The sequence below is a fragment of the Pipistrellus hanaki genome (assembly GCF_964339955.1).
Source record: "Pipistrellus hanaki genome assembly, chromosome: 11".
NCBI lineage: Eukaryota > Metazoa > Chordata > Mammalia > Chiroptera > Vespertilionidae > Pipistrellus > Pipistrellus hanaki.
Window position 1 is genome coordinate 6,233,362 of NC_140513.1, and position 22,113 is coordinate 6,255,474.

The 22,113-nt window shown below is 37.6% G+C and overlaps 1 protein-coding gene across 11 annotated transcripts in view; it reads left to right on the forward strand.

The window, feature by feature from the left end:
* Nucleotides 1-22,113, forward strand: part of MAPKAP1 (MAPK associated protein 1) — a 179,575-nt gene that overhangs the window by 5,532 nt on the left and 151,930 nt on the right. For 5 of the 11 annotated variants that reach the window (XM_084898376.1, XM_084898375.1, XM_084898378.1 and 2 more), the window contains 4 exons: nt 4,746-4,815; nt 13,043-13,370; nt 16,271-16,360; nt 19,125-19,273. The exons of 1 other annotated variant lie outside the window; for it this stretch is intronic. In XM_084898376.1, the coding sequence (XP_084754502.1) occupies nt 13,112-13,370; nt 16,271-16,360; nt 19,125-19,273 (498 nt within the window). In that variant the 5' untranslated portion in view covers nt 4,746-4,815; nt 13,043-13,111. The remainder of the gene's footprint in view (nt 1-4,745; nt 4,816-13,042; nt 13,371-16,270; nt 16,361-19,124; nt 19,274-22,113) is intronic. 5 more of the 11 variants (XM_084898377.1, XM_084898379.1, XM_084898372.1 and 2 more) reach the window with 2 other exon arrangements.

Below are 22,113 nucleotides of genomic sequence, written 5' to 3' on the forward strand. Positions count from 1 at the left end.
TTGTTTTCATTCACACTCTCTTGTATGAGGACATAACATGGAATATAAAAATGAAGAAAATAAATCCTGAGCAGTCATTCAGAATTTATTAACTTGTGTTGGCAGCAGTCTAGATATATTGGGGAAATAGATTTAATATAGGAAACACAAAATTTGGACCCAGAGAAGGAAACAGTTTTAAGTAATTGAAAGTGAGAAAAATGGGAGAAACCTTTTACAAAACAAAACTTAAATTCTGGAAACAGCAAGAAGGTATTAGAATAAGTATTGGAATTAAATTATAGTAATCACTTGTGAAATAAATTGAATATTATGTCACATTTACCCATACATACATGCAGTGTTAAATTCATATCCTATACTTGAGTATACTTTTATGAATATGCTTTTATTATTGATGCAGACAAAATGGACTGAATTTTACACATTCAAAACAATTTAACATTTTTAAATTCCCTGTGGATTCATTTTAAGCAAGCTGACCAATGGCTGATTCTGCGAGGAATGGGGCTCCCTTCTCCCTCCTGTCAGGGTCTGCTTTGACGGCTAGCCAAGACCCTGACTGTATGAGACCCAGAGTGCTGCCGAGACCCAGAGCTCCCTCCTGCCATGATGAGACCCGTCAAATTTATCCTAACTCCCCCCCTCCCCCGCCTCCTGCTAGTCTGGTTGCCCCCAATTGCCATCCCCCCTCGGTCCCCCCCTCTTCCCCGCTCGCACCTGTGTTGGCCTGGCACCGCCTGCTCACCTGCTCCACCATCCCACGGGAGGCTCACTCTCATCGGGGCCCAGTGGGGCCGGCAGCATCTCCACTGCCACCCACTGCCGGCACCATGTTGCCTGGTCAAGGGGACAATTGGCATATTCGGCTTTTATTATATAGGATTGTATTTTCAAGTTAGTTTTCACCTCTATTGTTAGAATTTGGTTTCATGTTTCTTGAGATAAATGATGTTGAGGTTTCCTGGCTAGCCTTTCTGTCCTTCCCACAAAATCCTATTTAAGACAGTATTGTGGAAGAAGAGTTGTGTTCATGTTGGAATGTACCAGTGTCCCAGTCCACCTGCCATCACCTTTTTAATGGCCAGTGGGTAGTGAGTAGTCCTGTGACAGGTCTTTTCTTTTTTTAATTTAAATTCTTTTTTTAAAAAAAATAATATTTACTTGTTTATTGAATTCTCATTATATCAGAATTTGAGGTAGAGGCTGCGGATGTAGAAAAGTTAGATATTTGGTATCTGCTCTAGAGGACCTGTTTGTAGGCACAAAAAAGACAACAAAATGATGCCAAGACCGGTTTGGCTCAATGGATAGAGCGTCGGCTTGGGGACTGAGTAAATTCTTTATTGTTGAAATTATTACATACTTCTTTTTAATATTTTTATTGATTTCAGAGAGGAAGGAAGATGTGACAGAGATGAAAATATCAATGTTGAGAGAGAATCATTGATTGGCTGCCTCCTGCACATCCCACACTAGGGATCCAGCCTGCAATCAGAGCATATGGCCTGACTGGGAATCGAATCGTGACCTCCTGGTTCATAGGTTGATGCTCAACCACTGAGCCATGCCATCCAACCAGGGCTTTTTCAAAGAGAGTGCACTCTCATATCTGTGAGGCTGGGCATTGATATATACACTATAGGCAAAAGTAGGCTTACAGTTGTATTATTATTTATTATTATACTGTTTTCCATAAAAAAGAATTGTATTTTTCCCACCCTTGAATAGAGTTTTTTGTGTGGGTTGAATGCTTAGATATTGGGAAGTGCTTTTTTGTTACAGAAAATGGTGCGAATTCCCATTTTTGTAAGAAAAAAATTAAAGATCAAAGTATGGATTTTAATTTTTCTGTAATATAAAAAATGCATAAATATTAAAAGTCATAATGTATTGGTGCTTTTCCTAATTTTTGTATATTTCATCATTGAAATTTCAATTGTTTCAGCAAGTACAGTTAAGCATGATGGCCAGTTAAGTTTTTTTTAAAAATGTGCATGGTAATTCTATATATAATATAAAAAGTGTGCAAAAATTTAACAAAATATTTGAGCATATTTAAATTGGGAAAATACCCGGCAAGATGTTTCTTTTTGTAAACTGCTTCTGTCCAAGCATTCTGTATATTACCAGAATGAAAAATGACAGCACTTTGTCATCTGTTCAAATTGATATTGCACTCTTTGCAATGACAGCTGAAAAGGCCCACAGGTGCCATATAAAGAGGTGACCATGTTGTCATATTTCATTTCGGCATCCCTCTGCAAAGCCATAATTACCTAATTAGGTTGTTAATTAGGAGATTAGCATTTCACTATATTGATAGAATGCTCTTTACCGGCATGAGGCTAGATACAGATTTGTCTGCCCTAATTTATATTCCCTGCCTTTTTTGTATTTATTTATTTGCTTAAGTTTCTGATGTGGTGCAATTCAGTTTACCTGAGAAACAGTTTGTTTACAAGCTAATGAAGCTTTGATTACTCGGTTAAAGTTGCCTTGTTAATATATGACCAGAATTAAAAGGGTGATCACATCCCCAAAATGATAATATAAAGTTTGATTTGTTATAACTTATATTCTCGTAAGCATAGGCAACAAACACATGTTAAATAAAATTGTTGATATAAAAAAATAAAATATATATAACTTAAGTTTGAAATGTGACAGAGGCCGGGACCGGTTTGGCTCAGTGGATAGAGCGTCGGCCTGCGGACCGAAAGGTCCCGGGTTCAATTCCGGGCAAGGGCATGTACTGTGGTTGCGGGCACATCCCCAGTAGGGGGTGTGCAAGAGGCAGCTGATCGATAACTCTCTCATCCATGTTTCTAACTCTCTATCCCTCTCTCTTTCTCTCTGTAAAAAATCAATAAATATATATATATTTTTTTTTAAAAAAGAAAGAAATGTGACAGAGATTTATACACGGTTGGGCAAAAGTAGGTTTAGAGTTCATATGGAAAAGAATACACTAATCCCATATAATAAAGTGCTAATATGCTAATTAGACTGGACAGGGGAACTGGCCCTTTCAGAACAACCAGTGGGCAGGGCCATGAGCAGCTGGGGCCGCGATGGCCGAGCCCCTTGCACAGAAATTCGTGCTAATAATCATACAAGAGTAAACCATGTTTCACACACTCACAGCTGTAAATCTACTTTTGCCCATCCTGTATATGTAAACTAGGTTAGTGGTCGGCAAACTGTGGCTCGCAAGCCACATGCGGCTCTTTGGCCCCTTGAGTGTGGCTCTTCCACAAAATACCACGGCCTGGGTGAGCCTATTTTGAAGAAGTGGCGTTAGAAGAAGTTTAAATTTAAAAATTTTGGCTCTCCGTCGGCTTGGGGACTGAAAGGTCCCGGGTTCGATTCTGGTCAAGGGCATGTACCTTGGTTGCGGGCATATCCCCGGTAGGGGGTGTGCAAGAGGCAGCTGATTGATGACTCTCTCTCATCAATGTTTCTAGCTCTCTATCTCTCTCCCTTCCTCTGTACAAAATCAATAAAATATATTAAAAAAAATAAATCTATTAAAAATTTTGGCTCTCAAAAGAAATCTCAATCGTTGTGCTGTTGATATTTGGCTCTGTTGACTAATGAGTTTGCTGACCACTGAAGTATGTGAAGGAAATTATTTAGTTATCTTTAACAATAAATCCCTACTATTTATACTTTAGACTTATAAAATTTGTTATTTTGAACATATTTCAGAAACTGAACCTTGTTTACTGACCTGAGAACAAATATGTTCAGTTTTCAGATTAGACTTTCTTAGGGTAGTCATCATGTATCAGGGTTTATTCCATCTGTGCCTTCTGTCCGTTAGTCTGTGTTTGGAACATTCTCTTCCCACAGTTTTTGCAATCCGGAGTGCTTATGGAATTTGAAGTATTTCAGAGTAACCTTTACTTGGTAAGCAGCATTTCCGCCAAGTGTGTCTCATTCTTTGGGTAGGAGGAGGGGTGATTAAAAAAACCCTGATTTCCATCTATTTTCACTCTGATGCATGATTTGACTGTAATGTTTGTCATTTGCATTGTAAGTACCTTTTCTACTTTTTCCAGTTAAGGAGATTAAGTTTTACAGCAATATTAGGAGCACCATTCCCACTGAGGTAGTAGTTAAGCTCCTTTGATTATATTTGGTATTGACTGTTACAGTTGTAGAAAGTCCATGTGTGCCTAAGTCCTTTTTCTCCACAGTTGTCGGAGTTTTGGGAGTGGTGGGTGGTTAGGTTGTCTGAAGTTTCACAGCTACTGCTGTTAATAAACAGTATTTCAAAAACACTTTGAAAATATAGATTATTTTATAACAGTTGCATAATAGTTGAAGTTTCAGTCTTACTTGTGTTTAGAACTTTACATATAGTTTGCTGTTCATAATTACAGTTGTTCTTCATAAGAAGTATCTTGAGCAAAAATTAGGTCTTAAGTTGTCCATTTTATCTTCATAAAATTAGATATTTCTGACACCAAAGTCTATATTTTTCCACTAGACCTTGCTGTTCAAAGTGGGGTTATGGGAACCCCAGTATGTGCCAGGAGGTTTTAGAAGCTGCAGAGTAAGCATGCACTCTATAGTTTAGTTCAAAACTAAAGCACTTCTTTCTAGGTGTAGTATATTATAGGATAGGATGCAAATATGAGTAAATTCTAAAAATAAATTTTTTGTAGCATGATGCTCTAGGTGGCTCTCCCTAGGTTCTATCATACCTTGACTTATGCCCACTCTCCTCTGCCCTTCAGGTGTGTTCGTGGAGAGTTTGAGAAGCACTGTACTTGTACCAGGCTTCCTCTAACTGGATCTTGGCACATGGTAAGATTCAGAGACATTTCAGGTGGAGGTTAGTGGTACAAGAAGAGAAAAATCAAGAGTCAGTGTCCCTTTGCCCAAAGGAAACATTGGTTAGGACACAGGACTTGCTCTGGCAGGTTGATAGGGTCTAGTGGGTTCCAGATGCCCTAAGTCCGTGGTCACCAAACTGCAGCTCACGAGCCACATGAGGCTCTTTGGCCCCTTGAGTGTGGCTCTTCCACAAAATACTATGGCCTGGGCGAGTCTATTTTGAAGAAGTGGTGTTAGAAGAAGTTTAAGTTTACAAAATTTGGCTCTCAAAAGAAATCTCAATCGTTGTACTGTTGAATTTTGACTAATGAGTTTGCCGACCACTGCCTTAAGTCACTCAACAGGGGGTCTCAGCAGGAAAGCTGGATTGACACCCAAGCTTCTCCATGTAGTCTTTTATCCCAGGTTTCTCCCCATGATTAATATATTATTCCAAAGAAGGCAATAGCAGAAGCTGCAAGTTTTCCTGACGTCAAGGCTCAGAAGTTCCATTTTACTTCCACTGCATTCTGTTGCGCAAAGTAGATCACAGTGTGAGCCTTCTGGGAGGAGCTGCGAAGACTGGCCTTTTCAAAGTCTACATGTGACCTTGAACAAGTTACTTAATTCCTTTAAGCCTTAATTTTATTATACCTATAAAATGAAGCTAATATTAATACCTACACCTTGTGGTGGTTGTAAGGATGATAGGACAAGCTTAGTAAATGTCATCTATTACTGTTCTCTGTGATTCTGCCTAATGAAAGCTTGGCCATCCTTAAATGGGACCCTCTTCCTTCCTGAAGCCTTCTCGGAAAATATAATTGTCTTTGCATCTCATTTGGTGGTTAGTATGCATTGCCTTATGTTGCTGTTAGGTCAGTGAAAGTAGTCTCTGGAGGATGCAGGCCAGTGTTTATATAATTTTTTGTAGGATTCCCAGAGCCTGCCTCGCAGTGATGTAGTGAATGAACCTCTTATTCAAAAGAAGATACAAGCATTTCACTTCTGTTGTTTTGATTTAGTCTAATAAGTACCTTTAGTTAAAATATAGAAGTAAAAATGTGAAAGGAAAAATTAAACTCCAGATATAGGACCTTGCTATTTACTGTGTAACGAAATTAGACATTTTTACATAGAGGAGATTTTAATTCCCCTAGGGGAAAAAGCTTAATTTTTTTTGCTGGTCTAAAAAATAAATGAAGATTTAATTTAGAGTTAAATTGGAGAGTGTTAGAAAAAGAGATTTAAAAGCAATAAGGTGCATTTTATTTTAATGGTCATTTCAATTATTTTCAAATTCCAAAAGGTATATGAGTTCAGAACTTTAACTAGATTGAAGAATGCTGAAATCTTAGTTTAAAAAAGGGTCTGTTGGAAGACTTTGCATATAATAAAAAGGCTTTTATATTTCTAACTCGTGATCATTCCTGTTTGTGAGAAATAAATGTGAGTACTTCTATAACACTAAGGAATCTTGTATAGGAATCATGTTTAACTTGCCTAACGCTAATAGCATGAAGTGGGGCTACAGTGTGGAAAGGTAAAAAAAAAAAAATTCTCGCATCTGTTGTTACATGTTGTTAACTCCCTCAGCAGACGTTAAATCATTTCAAGTACAATAATAGTGTGGGAGGTAAATTAACTAACCATTAACAATCTTATAAATACACAATTAACATGCCAACATTTATATGACACATTGATGGGGCAGCAGTAATTTTTGATTGGGAGTTTGCAGACCTTTGAAAAGCCGCAGGCTGTTGCTTATTTGGACAAGTTTTCACAGATTGCAGGTGAGGGGACTTGAAGTCTGTCTGGCAGAGAAGTGAGTTTGCAGTGTTGAAAGTTCAAGAAGCGGAATTTCCTTTTAGCCATTGGCTGAACTTGAGCTTTTAAACCATGTTGCTGCCTATCTCAGGTTCTTAGAGCTCATTTGCTCATGGGGGTTACTTAAAGAAACAGAAGAAACGGAATTTTTAGGTATGGACTTTGTAGCTGAAGTCGCACAAATCTCTAGGGATTTTTACAAAAAGATAGTTAGACCTAACTGAGAATTTAAAGGACACCCATCTGTGGTTTTAGGTCAACAAATAGATGATCTCTGAAGTTCTTTTCGTGTGTAAAATGTTGTGACTTTTATATTTGAGCCATCATTGCATGCACTGTTTATATCTTGCTCTTCAACAATTCTCTATTGCATTAGCAGAAGAGAGGCTAAGTAAGGGTCTAGTTTACTGCATAATACATTTGCTGTCTTACATCTTTCATAAAGACCCATGGAGCCCTAACCGGTTTGGCTCAGTGGACAGAGCGTCGGCCTGCAGGCTAAAGGTCCCATGTTTGATTCTAGTCAAGGACATTTACTTTGGTTGCAGGCTCATCCCCAATAGGAGGTGTGCGGGAGGCAGCTGATCAATGTTTCTCTCTTATCGATGTTTGTAACTCTCTATCCCGCTCTCTCTTCCTTCCTCTCTGGGAGGGGGGGAATCAATAAAATCAATAAATAAAAGAGACCCATGGAAGAAATTTCTCTCAGGCCCCAGAACTCAAGAGCTCAATGTCAGGATATTTAAAAATCATATTTATTACAACTATTATAATTCTTTGTTCTTTTGTTTAGAGAGGCTGTATAGTGGTTAAGATCGCAAGCTCTTCGATTTGATTCGTGTTAGGGATCAGAATGTTTAGGGATCAGATAAGTTTGGGATTTGGAATATGTTGTGTTACTAGATTCCCCACTCTTGGAGCTTCACAATATATTGGGTCGGCAGCTAAATAATTGCGGATTTTTTAAAGAAAATCAAAGACAATTTTTTCATGGAACTAAATAACTTTATTCTATAATGTATTGCCCATTTTGATCAATGACCTTTTGCCATCTTTCAGGCAGCATCATAATCCCATGTTCAAAAAACTTCTGGTTTTTATTAGCAAAAAACTGAATCAGGTACGATTTGACATCATCATCATTATTGAAATTTTTACCATTCAAGGAGTTTTGTAAAGATCGAAACAAAAAGTAATCAGATGGTGCAAGGTCAGGACTATATGGTGGATGTGGCAAAACATCCCAACCAAGCTCCATTAATTTTTGCCGAGTGACCAAAGATGTGTGTGGCCTTGCATTGTCATGATGGAATACAACACCTTTTCGATTTGTCAATTCGGGCCGCTTTTCTTCAACTGCATTGTTTAATTTCATTAGTTGTTCAATGTAGACATCAGAATTGATCGTTCGGTTGGGTGGTAAGAGTTCAAAGTAGACAATTCCTTTGTAATCCCACCAAACTGATAACAAAACCTTCTTTTGATGAATATCAGCTTTTGATGTTGTTTGAGTTGGTTCACCTGACCTGCTCCACGATCTTTTCCGCTTGATATTGTTGTAAACAACCCATTTTTCATTGCCAGTTATCAGTCGTTTTAAAAATGGATCATTTTCATTACGTTTCTTTAGCAAATCGCAGCTGCTAATGCGTTGCGTTAACTGTGATTCTTTCAGTTCGTGAGGAACCCATGTATCGAGTTTTTGAACATAGCCAAGTTGTTTTAAGTGATTTTCAATGCATGTATGTGATACATGGAGCTTCTCTGCAATCTCACGTGTTGTACTGTGACAGTCCGAATTGATTATTGCTTTGATTAGGGCGTCATCAACTTCAACTGGACGACCAGAGCGTCTTTCATCTTTGAGTGAAAAATCACCAGAACGAAATTTGGCAAACCAATTTTGACACTGCCGTTCTTTTAAGGCTTCGTCACCATAAACAGCACATAACTTTTTATGAGCTTGCGATGCGTTTTTCCCTTTGCGGAAATAAAAAAGCAAAATATGACGAAAATGTTCCTTTTGATTTTCCATTTTTCAACGAACGCCAAACAAAAACTACAAAACAGATCAAAAAACTTTTTTTACTGATTAACAGCTGAATAGCCAACTATCAAATACAAAATGTGTTTTACATTTGTACTGTGTCTGCAAACCTAAAAATTCAACTGAAGCCATATATGTGTGAAACCCGCAATTACTTAGTTGCCGACCCAATACATTCGTAGTTTAAAAGCTTTGAAAAGTGCTATAAACAGCAAGAAGAAAACATTTAATTTTGTTTAATCTGGCCCTTCATAGATCTTTTTTTTTAATTTAAATTTTAAAATGAGGTAAAATATATAAACATAATATTTACCATTTTAACCATTTTCAAGTGTACAGTTCAAGGCCATTAAGTATACTCACGTTGTTGTGCAAACACCACATCTATCTTACAGAACTTTTTCATCTAAATTGCCCATTAAAAAGTCCATTTTTCTGAGCCCCAGCCAACATTAATTTTAAACATTTTTAATCTTTTTACAACTGATGAGAGAAAATAACTTGTTTTAATCTGTGTTCAGAATATCTTTGTGTTAGAAATCAAATCTACCTTCAAATGATAATTTGCTGCTCTTTAAGTGATTTAAAACATATTATTTGGTTTTAAAAAGTAGTATTGGAATAAGTTGATAGTGTCCCAAGGTGACAGTTTTGAAGAGCACATTGAAGAGTTCTTGTATTTGTATTAATAGAAAAAAGGCAATCCTTTCTTTATAATCTCTCTTACACATGACATGTTCATATATGTCTAATCTCTACAACAGAAGTGTATAGTCCTTGGAAGTCAGGCAGAGACATTTTTTGAATTCCTGAAATGTATAAGATCCTTTGTTGCCAGAAGGGATGTGGTGTTATAGCCCCTGTCTTTGAGACTGACAGTCTGAATCCTCAAGTACTTGACATAGGAGCTGGAAAGCACATTTCCCAGGCATCCTGTGGGGAGTCCCCTATCATAACTAGGATTGCCCTGGACAGTGTGGCTCAGTTGGTTGGGCGTCATCCTATGCACCGAAAGGTTGCCTGTTCGATTCCCAGGCAGGGCATGTGTCCAGGTTGCAGGCTCGGTCCCTGGTAGGCAGCATACAGGAGGCAGCCAATCAATGCTTCTCTTTCACTCCCTTCCTCTCTTTAAAAAAAATAAAATAAAAAATCAATAGGAATATTTAAAAAAAACAAAAAACTGGTATTGAATGCATTATTTGTTGAGTGAGTCATACAGATTCCTCATTGTGTGAAGTCATAATGTATTAATAGAGAAGATATCTTTTTGTGTTGGGATGCTTTAAGGGCTTAGTTCTATAAGGATAACATTAGGGAGTTTTTGTGTGCCATCACAAGTGTTTGTCCATAACTCTTTTCTTCATGAGAAGTGATGGAGCAGGTCCGTTTTCCTTGAAAAGAAGGAGGGTAGTCAGTATACTGCTTTTGTTGCTTTGCCCTTTGCTGTTTGACTCTTCAGTGCCAGAGCATCCATTAAATGTGTGGTTCCTTGCCGAAGCCCCCGTTTTTGCAAGGGAGAACTATTCAATATCAGGTTGAAAGCATCTGCCCCTCTTTTGCTGGCAGCTAGTTGCCTTCCTTTTATGGGGTAGACGCTTATCGTGATTGTAGTGAGGGTATTTGAAGCTCTGCGGATCTTTGAACCTATGATTCTGTAACAAAACACAAACTCTCATTTATAAGTAATTCTGTGGCTGTATACATTATTTTGAGGCTATATAAGAAGTTTTTATTATTTATTTTTAAAATATGTTTTTATTGATTTCAGAGAGGAAGGGAGAGGGTGAGAGAGAGAGTAATCACTGTTCGGCTGCCTCTTGCAAAGCCCCGTACAGCCGTACGGGGGATCGAGCCCGCAACCCGGGTATGTGCCCCTACTGGGAACTGAACCGTGACCTACTGTTTCATAGGCCAATGTCAGCCAACTGAGCCACATTGGCCAGACAGAAGCTTTTATTTTTATAAATGAAATTTAAATGTCCCTTGTTAGTTCTGTAATGTTTTGTGTTTTGTTTGTTTTTTTGTTAATGGATATTTTTTTCCATTGAGTAGAAGGGAGTGAGGAGAGGGAGAAGGAGAGAGAGAGAGAGAGAGAGAGAGAGAGAGAGAGAGAGAGAGAGAGAGAGAGAGACATTGATTGGTTGCTTCCTGCATGTGCCCTGACTGGTGCTTGGGATCAAACCTGCTATCCTTCAGTGCTCAAGTAGGCGCTGTAACCACTGAGTCACACCGGCCAGGGCAAATTCTGTAATATTTTTTTTTATTAATCCATTTAAAATGGCGAGCTGACATTAACATTTCTGAGACTGAATGCCTCAGAAACTTGACACTTAGAGGAATCACATTGTATTCAGAGACATACTAGGTGTGTGTTAGGGTATAAACTTTTCATTCGTGGATTCCTTAACTTTGCATTTCCCTTTAGCCCCTGTGTAAAATAAGTACTCAGTGAATATATATTTATTCTTTATTGATTTCAGAGAGAAAGGGAAAAGGAGAGATAGAAACATCAATGATGATAGAGAATCATTGATTGGCTGCCTCCTGCACACCCCCTACTGGGGATTGAGCCCACAACCCAAGCATGTGCACTTGTCCAGAATCAAACCTGGGACCCTTCAATCCAAAGGCTGAGCCAAGCCAGCTAGGACCTCAGTGAATATATTTAGGAAAAAACTGCGATAATGTAATTCACTTGGTTAGAGATGCTCCTCAGTTAAACTTTTTCTTAATCTCAGTATCTTTATTTTAAGAACCACCGAGTGATGCCAATAGAATATATTACCAGACAGAAAATTTTAAAACCTGTTAGCTATAATGATTTATTAACTAGATTTCCCCCATGTTCCATTTCTAGAAGAAACAAATGACAAGAAAAGCTGGTGTTATATAGGTCTTTCTAAAAATAAATTTCAGGACTGTTGAAGGAACAAATTCAGTCCAGCTTTCCCATTGTTGTACTTCCTAATGGTTTAGAGGAGCAGGGCGGTAACTCAAACGACCTGCAGAGTCCTCTGTCAAAAGGAAGCACACCCTGGATTTACCTGCTGTGACTTTACCAGAGAAGGGCAAATTGTTGATGTATTTTAGGGTTACTTGAAACACAAATTGAAAGCTGAAATTATAGCAGCTAATATTTAATTATTGCCAGGTACTCTTTTGGGCACTTTATCTGCATTATCTTCTATATGAGATTCCCATTTTATAAATAAAGAAAACAGGCTGAAAGAGGTTAACGTTATTTTGACCAACATCACATAGCTAGCAAGTGATAGGGTCAGGATTTGAACCCAGTTTTGCCTATAGGGCCTTAGGTTCTTCACCAGTGTTCCGTAATATTTTCTTCCCATACAACTGATGAGGTACCATCTTGTTCCCAAAATAAACAGCATTGCAGTTTTAATAGCGTTCAGGAAGCAGTTCTTATAATTAGGTTTCTAAAATAAGAAATTAATCTAGTAAGAGACAAGTTTGATTAATAAGTTTTATTTTAAAAAGCACAATACTATTTTAAATCAGAAGAACGGAGCATGTATTTATTGAACAAAATTACTTTGGTAGTACATTTTTGTAAATTTCCTAGTAACTCAGAAAGCATTGTCTGTGCCCTATTAGATACTTCACAACCATATATGATGGGGGAATGTAAACTGAAGAAATATGCAGTTTAATACTTCAGCATGTCGTTTGAAGAAAATACAACTTGTTCATTTACCACCTTATAAAGTGATGAGATTGCATGGAATAAGGGGAGGAAGAAAGGAAAGTGTATTGTTTTAACGGTAGTTATATACCTTGAGTGGACTAAGGCAGTGTTTTTCAACCTTTTTTGGGCAAAGGCACACTTGTTTCATGAAAAAAATCATGAGGCACACCACCATTAGAAAATGTTAAAAAATTTAACTCTGTGCCTATATTGACTATATATAAAGTAATTCTCTTGAATAGGAATCAAATAAACACAAAGAAAGTATTTTATAATTACTTTATTATGAAATATTAAGTAAACAAAATAGTGAAAAATTATAAAATTCTTGTCTTGTCTGCACCTACGGCACACCAGGCAACATCTCGCGGCACACTAGTGTGCCGCGGAACAGCGGTTGAAAAACGCTGGACTAAGGAGTTACTATTATTTGTTTTGCAAGAGGAGACCTCATTGACTGGAGCCTTAGCTCTTAGTGCTGATAAGGATTTCCTTTCAGCTTAGACTTAATCCTTTTAAGCTCCTAGGTACAGGAATAAATGTTGATTTTCAAGGTAGCATTTTACCACATTGTATTTGTTTGAAAAATTATTCTGTCTTATTCTTAAATATTGCTGTGTACATCGTGTTTCTAGGTAGGTGAGCCTGTGAAACAATATGAAGAGGAGAAAATAGCCTTTTAAGGAAACTGGCCCACAGAAAGGATGGCCTTCTTGGACAATCCAACTATCATTCTAGCTCATATTCGACAGTCACACGTGACCAGTGATGACACAGGAATGTGTGAGATGGTTCTCATTGATCATGATGTTGACCTAGAGAAGGTTCATCCTCCTTCAATGACTGGAGACAGTGAGTCTGACATTCAGGGAAGCAATGGTGAGACTCAGGGCTATGTATATGCCCAGTCAGTCGATATTACCTCAAGTTGGGACTTTGGTATTAGAAGACGCTCAAATACAGGTAAACATTGCCTTTTAGTCATGTCTTCTAAGTTTTACATCATTAAACAATTTTATACAATAATGCATAATGTTGGACTAGATTTAATGGCAAAGTCTCAGTGTGTAAACAGGAGTATGCATGTATTAACACCAAGAATGGTCAAAGCAATATGTCCATCTCCACTACTGAATGGAGAGCCTCTGGAATGATGCTATTAGAAGGAAATAGAAAGTTGGCTAGTAGAGGCATGTTGGGTGTTCTATTTTCTAAAGTCTGTAGGAGGGGACTTAAGAATCTTCAACAAAGCAACATCAGTCCTAGTAGGTAGACTGCTGGAAAGCAGATTTCAGGTTGACATAATACAGAACCTTTTTTCTTTTTAATACATTTTTATTGATTTCAGAGAGGAAGGAAAGGAAGAGAGATAGAAACATCAGCTATAAGAGTGAAACATTGATTGGCTGCTTCCTGCACGCACCCTACCGGGGATCAAGCACGCAACCTAGGCATGTGCCTCTAACTGGGAATTGAACCCTGACCTCCTGGTTCATAGATAGATGCTCCACTGCTAAGCCACACCAGTCAAGCAATACAAAACCTTTAAGAGAGGCAGCTGACCAGTCAAGGAGGGCTGCTGCCTGAGACAGTTCTTAACCTTGGAGGAATTGTAAGGGTTGGAGATTAGAAGGAGATAGCTGAATATTTACTGGGGCTGCCTTTTTTTTCCTTTTTTTTTTTTCCTTAATATATTTTTATTGATTTCAGAGAGGAAGGGAGAGAGAAATAGAAATATCAATGATGAGAATCATCGATTGGCTGCCTCCTGCACGCCTCCCACTGGGGATCGAGCCCGCAACCCCAGGCATGCCCCTTGACTGGAATTGAATCCGGACCCTTTGGTCCACAGGCCAACGCTCTGTCCACTGAGCCAAACCAGCCAGGGCCCAGGCTGCTTTTTTAATAGGAATTCCTGCATTGGGTGTGAGATTAGAAAAGGTGCTCCTGTTTTTCATATATTACCCTTTTTTCTTAAGTTGATCTCTGTACTTAGATCTTTGTGGCTTGAAAGTACTCAACTTTGATATATATATTTAGTCATTAGTTTTAAAAAGTTTATCATTGCCCATTGTCCGGCTTTATTTATTTATTTATTTATTTGGAAGCATTTCAAGGGATATGTGATGAGCCAAGGCCTTTACTGCGACAGATAAATTATTTAGAATATATAATTGTTCTATATCAGAGTATTCTAGGAGACTTTTTTTTTTTTTTTTTTTTTTTTTGTGGGTGGGGGGGAAGAAAATAAATCAGAAAATAGAATCTAATTAGTAACAGTATCCTGCTGTTGCTCCAAGAAAAGTAGTGGTAGGAGATGTGGTAGGACATTGAAAATACTTACTTGAAGAAAACTGCAGGTAGAGCAGGTTACAACTTACAGAGAAGGCCATGTTAAGATTTTGGTTCACAATTCAGTATTCTGTGACATCCACAAAGAATAATTTGTTCTCATGATGAAAATAATTAATAGCATTTTCTAGTATCTAAAGGAACTTTTATCAAAATTGGATTTGAGTGAAGGTTTGACTATAATTTAGAACCATTGATTCTCAGCTCTCTGGTTAATTTATAATTGAAATTAGAGGATATAAAACATTATATAGGTTTGACTATAATTTAGAACCATTGATTCTCAGCTTCCTTGTAGGTTATTGAGATGATATCTTATATGACAAGTTGAATGGATCTCAATAGGAGAATGCTGCTCAATTGAGAGCTTCATGATTATATTACTTCAGCTGTACCCTTCACACTTATTAATTGCAATTGAATGGAGTGGGATTTGGTTACATACAGTGGCATTGTCAGAATGCTTTTGCCAGTATAGTTTACATTCGGGCAAGATCAGTTTGTGTTTCCCTACCATAGTGCTAAGGCAGGAGTGTATCATTTCCTACCTTTGAGAAATTTACTTATTTATTTTTTTTCTTAGCATTGTACCACAATAGGAAGTGCAATAGGAAACAAATTTAAAGAGATTGCATTAATTGTGACTTTCTTTTCCATTGTGGTCCATATGGATGTTGTTAATGTATGTTGGACAATATTTATTTAAAAGATTGGTTCAGCTGATTTTGCCTATGGTAATCAGCCTGTGGTAATATAATCACAAATGCATAATTTTAGGTGATGATTTGTTATTGTTGTTGGAATTCTTAAGATAGCACTTACATAATTAAGATTGTGGGGTGTCCTGTGACTAAGGAATTTACTTTTTAATCCTTTCAGCATATCTTAAAATTTTGTATAAGAAAAATTGTTCTTTTTAAGATTTGACTAATGTTACAAAGATACAAATCATTTATTTTACTACCTATAAACTATTTCAGCCCACTGAAGAAAAGCTATGCTAATTTATATAGCTTTGACATTTTATAATTTTCATGATTTTTAGATAAAGGATTTTATATTTAAAACTTTAATAGTCTAGTCTGAGTTCATTTATCTTTAATTTTTGAAACGGGTAGAGTAATTCATAACAGTAATTTTATTCCTGTAATGTAATATTCACTTCAGTTCATTTGTGCATTAAAATTCCTTTAAGACCGTTATTAATGATTTATATAATGAAATGTCATATTAATCACAGAAGTTTTCACATTTTATTATTCTCTTCCATGTTAATACTATCTTTATGATCTCTATTAATGTTTTATATCCTCTAATTTCAATTATAAATCAAGAATATTTTCATGTTTTTGTTGGTATTTGCTTTTCAGGGGTGCCACCTTTAAAATTTTATGACTTTTTCCCTACATATAAATATAAAACATCTTTATTCATATAAAGGTAGTTAATTATGTCTTTGTTTATAGTAAACTTTCATTGACAAACTTATAGTTATAATATTTCTTTTCAAGCTCAAAGATTAGAACGACTTCGAAAAGAGAGACAAAACCAAATCAAATGCAAGAATATTCAGTGGAAAGAAAGAAATTCTAAGCAATCAGGTAAATGGAAATAATTTTCATTGTTAACGTGAGATTTATATATTTAGTGTATATTATTATACAACTGTTTTTATTTTTATTTTTAATTTTATTGAATTTTTACAGAGAGGAAGGGAGAGGGATAAAGAGTTAGAAACATTGATGAGAGAGAAACATCGATCAGCTGACTCCTGCACACTCTCTACTGTGTATGTACCTGCAACCAAGGTACATGCCCTTGACTGTAATTGAACCCGGGACCCTTGAGTCCACTGAGCTAAACTGGTTAGGGCTTAATTCATCCTTTTTAATCCTCTGCGTGGATACCTCTTGTGTTTTGAGATTTGAACTCTTCATTTGGGTGCCACTCTTAGGTCTGGGTCACAGGGATTGGTGTGTGGGAGGCAGGCACATTTTGTACATACTGTCATGCTAGTACCTTGTTCTTAGAGCCAAGAGGTACCTATTTGGATGGGCCTCTGGGCTGTAGATTTCTCCTGGCAGTTCTAACCTAGATCTTACCTGGCCTTATTATGGCCTCAGTAACAATCTCTGTTGCATATATGCGAATTCTTTGTTTTAGCTTAAAAACCATTATGTTACTGGTATTATTAGCATATGCAGTACATGTTCATATGATAATGTATTATTAAGAAGCTGATCACACTATGTATTTTCAAAGCTTTAATCTCAATAAGAGAAAACATTAAAAAATTCCAAATAAAGTGCTATTAAAATAATTTCTAATGTGTATATCATGTTTCCTAGACTTTTTTTTTCCTTTCAAAGAAATGTCTGCAGTCTGCCTTCTATACCTTCCCAGCAACTCCCAGTACTACCTTGCATTTAATAGATGTACAATAAATTTTTGTTGACTGACTCCATTGCTGTAGTAGACTGTTATAAAACTAACAATCTTAATGATTACTAATTATCACCAACACCTATCTAGTGCTGTTCTAAGCAGTTCTTCTGCATTACCTCCAATGCACTGATCTTATAAGGTGTAGGTATCATTGATTAGATGAGACAGATGAGTTGGAGGCTCAGAGAGATTAAATTTGCTAAAGTTACAAGGCTAGGAAGTGGTGGAGCCGTATAGCGCCATGCTTTGTATCTAGCACTGTCTGCCTCTAAAGGCAGTCTCTCTCTGCCAAACCACACTATGTAAAGTGGTTCTTGTTTCTCCTGCGATTGTAAACCTGAGTGTGCTCAATGGGTCTGATTTTCATAATGCTTGCTTCTAAATGATGACCCTGTAGAACCAGAAATCCCACTTCTCCTTTTTGTATCTCATTTCCATGATTTCCTATATATTCTTTTATATATATTAAAAATCTTTTGCCTTGGCCGGTTTGGCTCAGTAGATAAGAGTGTTAGCCTTCAAGCTAGCTGAAGGGTTGTGGGTTTGATTCCAGTCAAGGGCACGTGCCTCAGTTGCAGAAAAGGACTCCTTAGGAAGGTGATGGTTGAGCAGAGAAGGAGTGAACCACGCAGATATTGGGAGATGAGTGTTCTAAGACAAGTGAACAGCAAATGAAAAGTTTCTGTAACAGAATTGTGCCTGATGTATACAAGGAATAGCAAGGAAAAGATGCTTATTGGTCGAAGTTGAGTAAGTAAGGGGAAGAGTGGAATCAAAGAAGTAGTAGGAAACTTGATCATGGAAGATCTTTTGTTTTGTTTTGTTTTTATTAAATTATTATCTGTGTACACATCTTACCAATGCCCCCCCCCCTCATATATACCCTCCCTCCCCAGAGTTTTGTATCCATTGGTTGTACTTATATGCATGTACTATATAAGTCCTTCGGTTGATCTCTTATCTCCCCCAGATCTCCTTAGATCATGGAAGATCTTGTAAGAAATGTAATAGTTACTGTCAGCGAAGTGATTTCATGGAGTAGTGATGTGATATGTTACCTAGTTTTTTATTTTTAGCTTAAATTTCCTTTAATACAACTTTTTTTTTATAATATATTTTTATTGATTTTTTACAGAGAGGAGGAGAGAGGGATAGAGAGCTAGAAACGTCGATGAGAGAGAAACATCGACCAGCTGCCTCTTGCACATCCCCTACTGGGGATGTGCCCGCAACCAATGTACATGCCCTTGACCGGAATTGAAGCTGGGACCTTTTAGTCCGCAGACCGATGCTCTACCACTGAGCCAAACGGTTTTGGCTAATACAACTTTTTATTATAGAAAATTTAAAACATATACAAAAATAGAGAGAATGTCATAATGAACCCCCCATACTATTATTAAAATACTCTCTCCTTTTCCTCATCAGCTTTGTCTTCCAGATTTTTGTGCTAGGTGACATTGGAGAGTGTGAGAGGATTAAGATGTGCACCTTGACTTTGAGGAACTGTAATTCCAAAATCACAGAATATTAGAGTCAGGAGAGATCTTCAAAATTATCTAGTTGGACAAGCCCAGAAAGGTCTAGTGAATTGTCCAGATTACACACCTGGTAGTGGCAAAGCCAGGCAAAAGCTTGGGTCCTCTAGTTATGATTGCCTTTCTTACAGATTGGCTGCTTTGTTGATTTTTCTGACTCACCCAACCCCAACCCCAACCCCAACCCGGTCCTTAAATCCTAGTTGAATTAACAATCATGACCTGTGTGTTCCCCCCCCCCCCACACACACACACATTAGACCTGCATATGCCCTGGACCCTCCTTCCTTAAGGTTCCAAAGAAGACTTTTTAGGGAAGGTGGACTGGCTGTCTTTCTATGCATAATCACAAAGATGTTTCTGTCTTCCTCTTGTATCACAGCCCAAGAGTTAAAGTCACTGTTTGAAAAAAAGTCCCTCAAAGAGAAACCTCCAAGTTCTGGAAAGCAGTCCATATTATCTGTACGCCTAGAGCAGTGCCCTCTGCAGCTGAATAACCCCTTTAATGAGTATTCCAAATTTGATGGCAAGGTAAGTAAAAATAAAGCTTTGTGTCTTTAAGTCCGTGATTTTCTTTCTTTTTTAAAAATGTATATTTTTATTTATACAGAGAGGAAGGAAGAGTGAGAGGGAAATAGAAACATCAATGATGCGAGAGAATCCTAGATTGGCTGTCTCCTGCACGCCCCCCACTGGGGAGCAAACCTGCAACCTGGGCCTGTGCCTTTGACCAGAATCAAACCTGGGACCCTCAAGTCCACAGGCGAGGGCAGGTCTGTGATTTGCAGCCAGTGTGTTTCAAGAATTTTTGAAACATGCAATACCTGGCTCCTTAGTCAGGGGCCCTGGCCTCTTTTCCCTTGGGTTGTCAAAAAGACAACAGCCAACACAACAATAGCCATCTGTGTGAATGCTCTATCTTGAACCATAAATTTATAGGTTATATAATAGAGTTGCATCTTGTTTGGTCACTGCATAATAAGGTTGGTCTGATTGGTTAATTCTTGGTACCAGAAATTCTTATATACAACTATAGACACCTGATTATTTTTTTAAAATGTTTTTATTGATTTCGAAGAGAGGAAGAGAAAGGGAGAGAGAGAGAGAAATATCAATGATGCGAGAGAATCATCAGTCGGCTGCCTCCTGCATGCCCCACACTGAGGATCAAGCCTGCAACCTGCGCATGTTCCCTGACCAGATATCAAACTGGGACCTCCTGGTTCATGTGTCGACACTCAACCACTGAGCTACACTGGCTGGGCATAGGCACACTTTGGAGCAAAAGGGGTAGGCAATTATCATTATTATATATATTTTTGTCAATCAATCAAAATTATATCTACTTTTTTGAAGATTGGCAAAAAACATATTTTTAGTGTGCTGCAGAATTTTAATAATGTATGTGTGCCATGAGATGGGAAAGGTTGAAAATCACTACTCTAAGTAAAAAACCTCGATCATGTGGAATTATTGGTATTATTATATTATTATTAGATTTGGGTTTTAAAAAATGACTCAGATAATTATAGAATGTTACTCATATTTTTTGAGAATGTTAAAAGGTCTGAACTGGGTTTACTGTAGTAATATGTTGAGAAGGATTAAAACAAAACCAGTCCTGAGATATGTGTCTGTGTTTTGTTGTTTTCTTTTTTTTAATCTCCCAAGTGTACTTGAGGGTTTGGGTTAGTGGGTTGTGATTCCTCAAGGTCTAATTGGGTTGGGAAAGCCTGGAAAGTGGTTCCGGGAGGCAGCATTGGCTTGTCTGATTCTGTATCATAACTACACGAATTGTTAAGCTTAGAGCTTCATTTCAGAATTCCAGGCCATTGCTTTGCTTGTCAGAATTTCATTGTAAAGAATCTTTTTTGACACTTGCTGTGCAGGAGACTTTTCTTATAATAATTCACAATTGTAACATTAGTTTATTATTTTCCTTTTAGCAAAATGGCCACTATTTTAGGTGGAGTACAGTTCCATGTGCACCCCCATCCCTGCTCCATTCCCTGCCATTCTGGGTTTCTGTGCTGAGCTGGGCCTCTTTCAGAAGACAGTAGCAGTTGATTTTTATATTTATTGCCATTATGTTTGCTGTCTGGCAGTGGCATAGGGGTGTTGAGTGATAGCTTGTTGCCTGGAGGGGTTATGTACAATTTGTCTTATTTCAACACCATTGCAATTAATAAACACACAGCTCTTTGCTTATGTTTGTATTTTTCATATTCAAGTTCTGGTTATGTGCTGCTTCTGTCAGTTGTCATCCTCAAGCAAGGTGTTTTCTCTTCAAAACACTTTTACCTGCCCAGCCAGGATGGTTCAGTAGTTGCGCATCGACCTCTGAACCAGGAGGTCACGGTTTGATTCCCAGTCAGGGCACATGCCCGGATTGTAGGCTCGATCCCCAGAGTGGAGCATGCAGGAGGCAGCCAATCAATGGATCTCTCGCATCGTTGATGTTTCTCTCTCTCTCTTCCTTTCCCTTCCTCTTTGAAATCAATAAAAATATATATTCAGAAACCCAAAACACTTTCACTTCATACAATGCAGCATGTTTCCATAGGCCTAAGTGAGCATATATAGCCATCAGCATATAAGGTTATTGATGTTGGTGGGGAAGGAGAACAAGAACTGGAAACAAAATGCATAGGTAACATGAAGATAATAATATGCTCATAAAAGTACCTTTAGTAAATTAGAGATTGTATTGACTAGTGTAAAGCTTCTCTTTAAGCCTGCCCTCCTGCCTTCTCCTTTTTCTTCTTGTGGAACGCAACAAAGAGAAGGAAGGGTCCCCCTAGGGGACAAGAATGTCAGCCTCTGGAAAATGGCATGTTGGGCTGTAGAGGATTTTAAAAATATATATATATATTTTATTGATTTTTACAGAGAGGAAAAGAGAGGGATAGAGAGTTAGAAACATCAACGAGAGAGAAACATCAATCAGCTGCCTTTTGCACACCCCCTACTGGGGATGTGCCTGCAACCAAGGCACATGCCCTTGACCGGAATCGAACCTGGGACCTTTCAGTCCAAAAGCCGATGCTCTATCCACTGAGCCAAACTGGTTTCGGCGGGAATTTTTTTCTTAAATACTAAGTTGATTCATTTGGATATGTGAGAAGTTACCGGGTTAGGTTACATGGTTGGAATTTATTTTCTTCCATTGCCTGAAACCACCTCATTGTTTGAGAATGTGACTACTGGAATAATTAATATGCGGTAATGCTTTGATGCCAACAAAATAGCACAGCTCTTCTAAAATATATTTTAGAATTGTCATCATCATCATACTATTAGATTCTTTTATATAAATATTTAGGTTTGAATTTGTCAAAAGGTTGTGATCTCTGCTTGGTATTTATCTAACT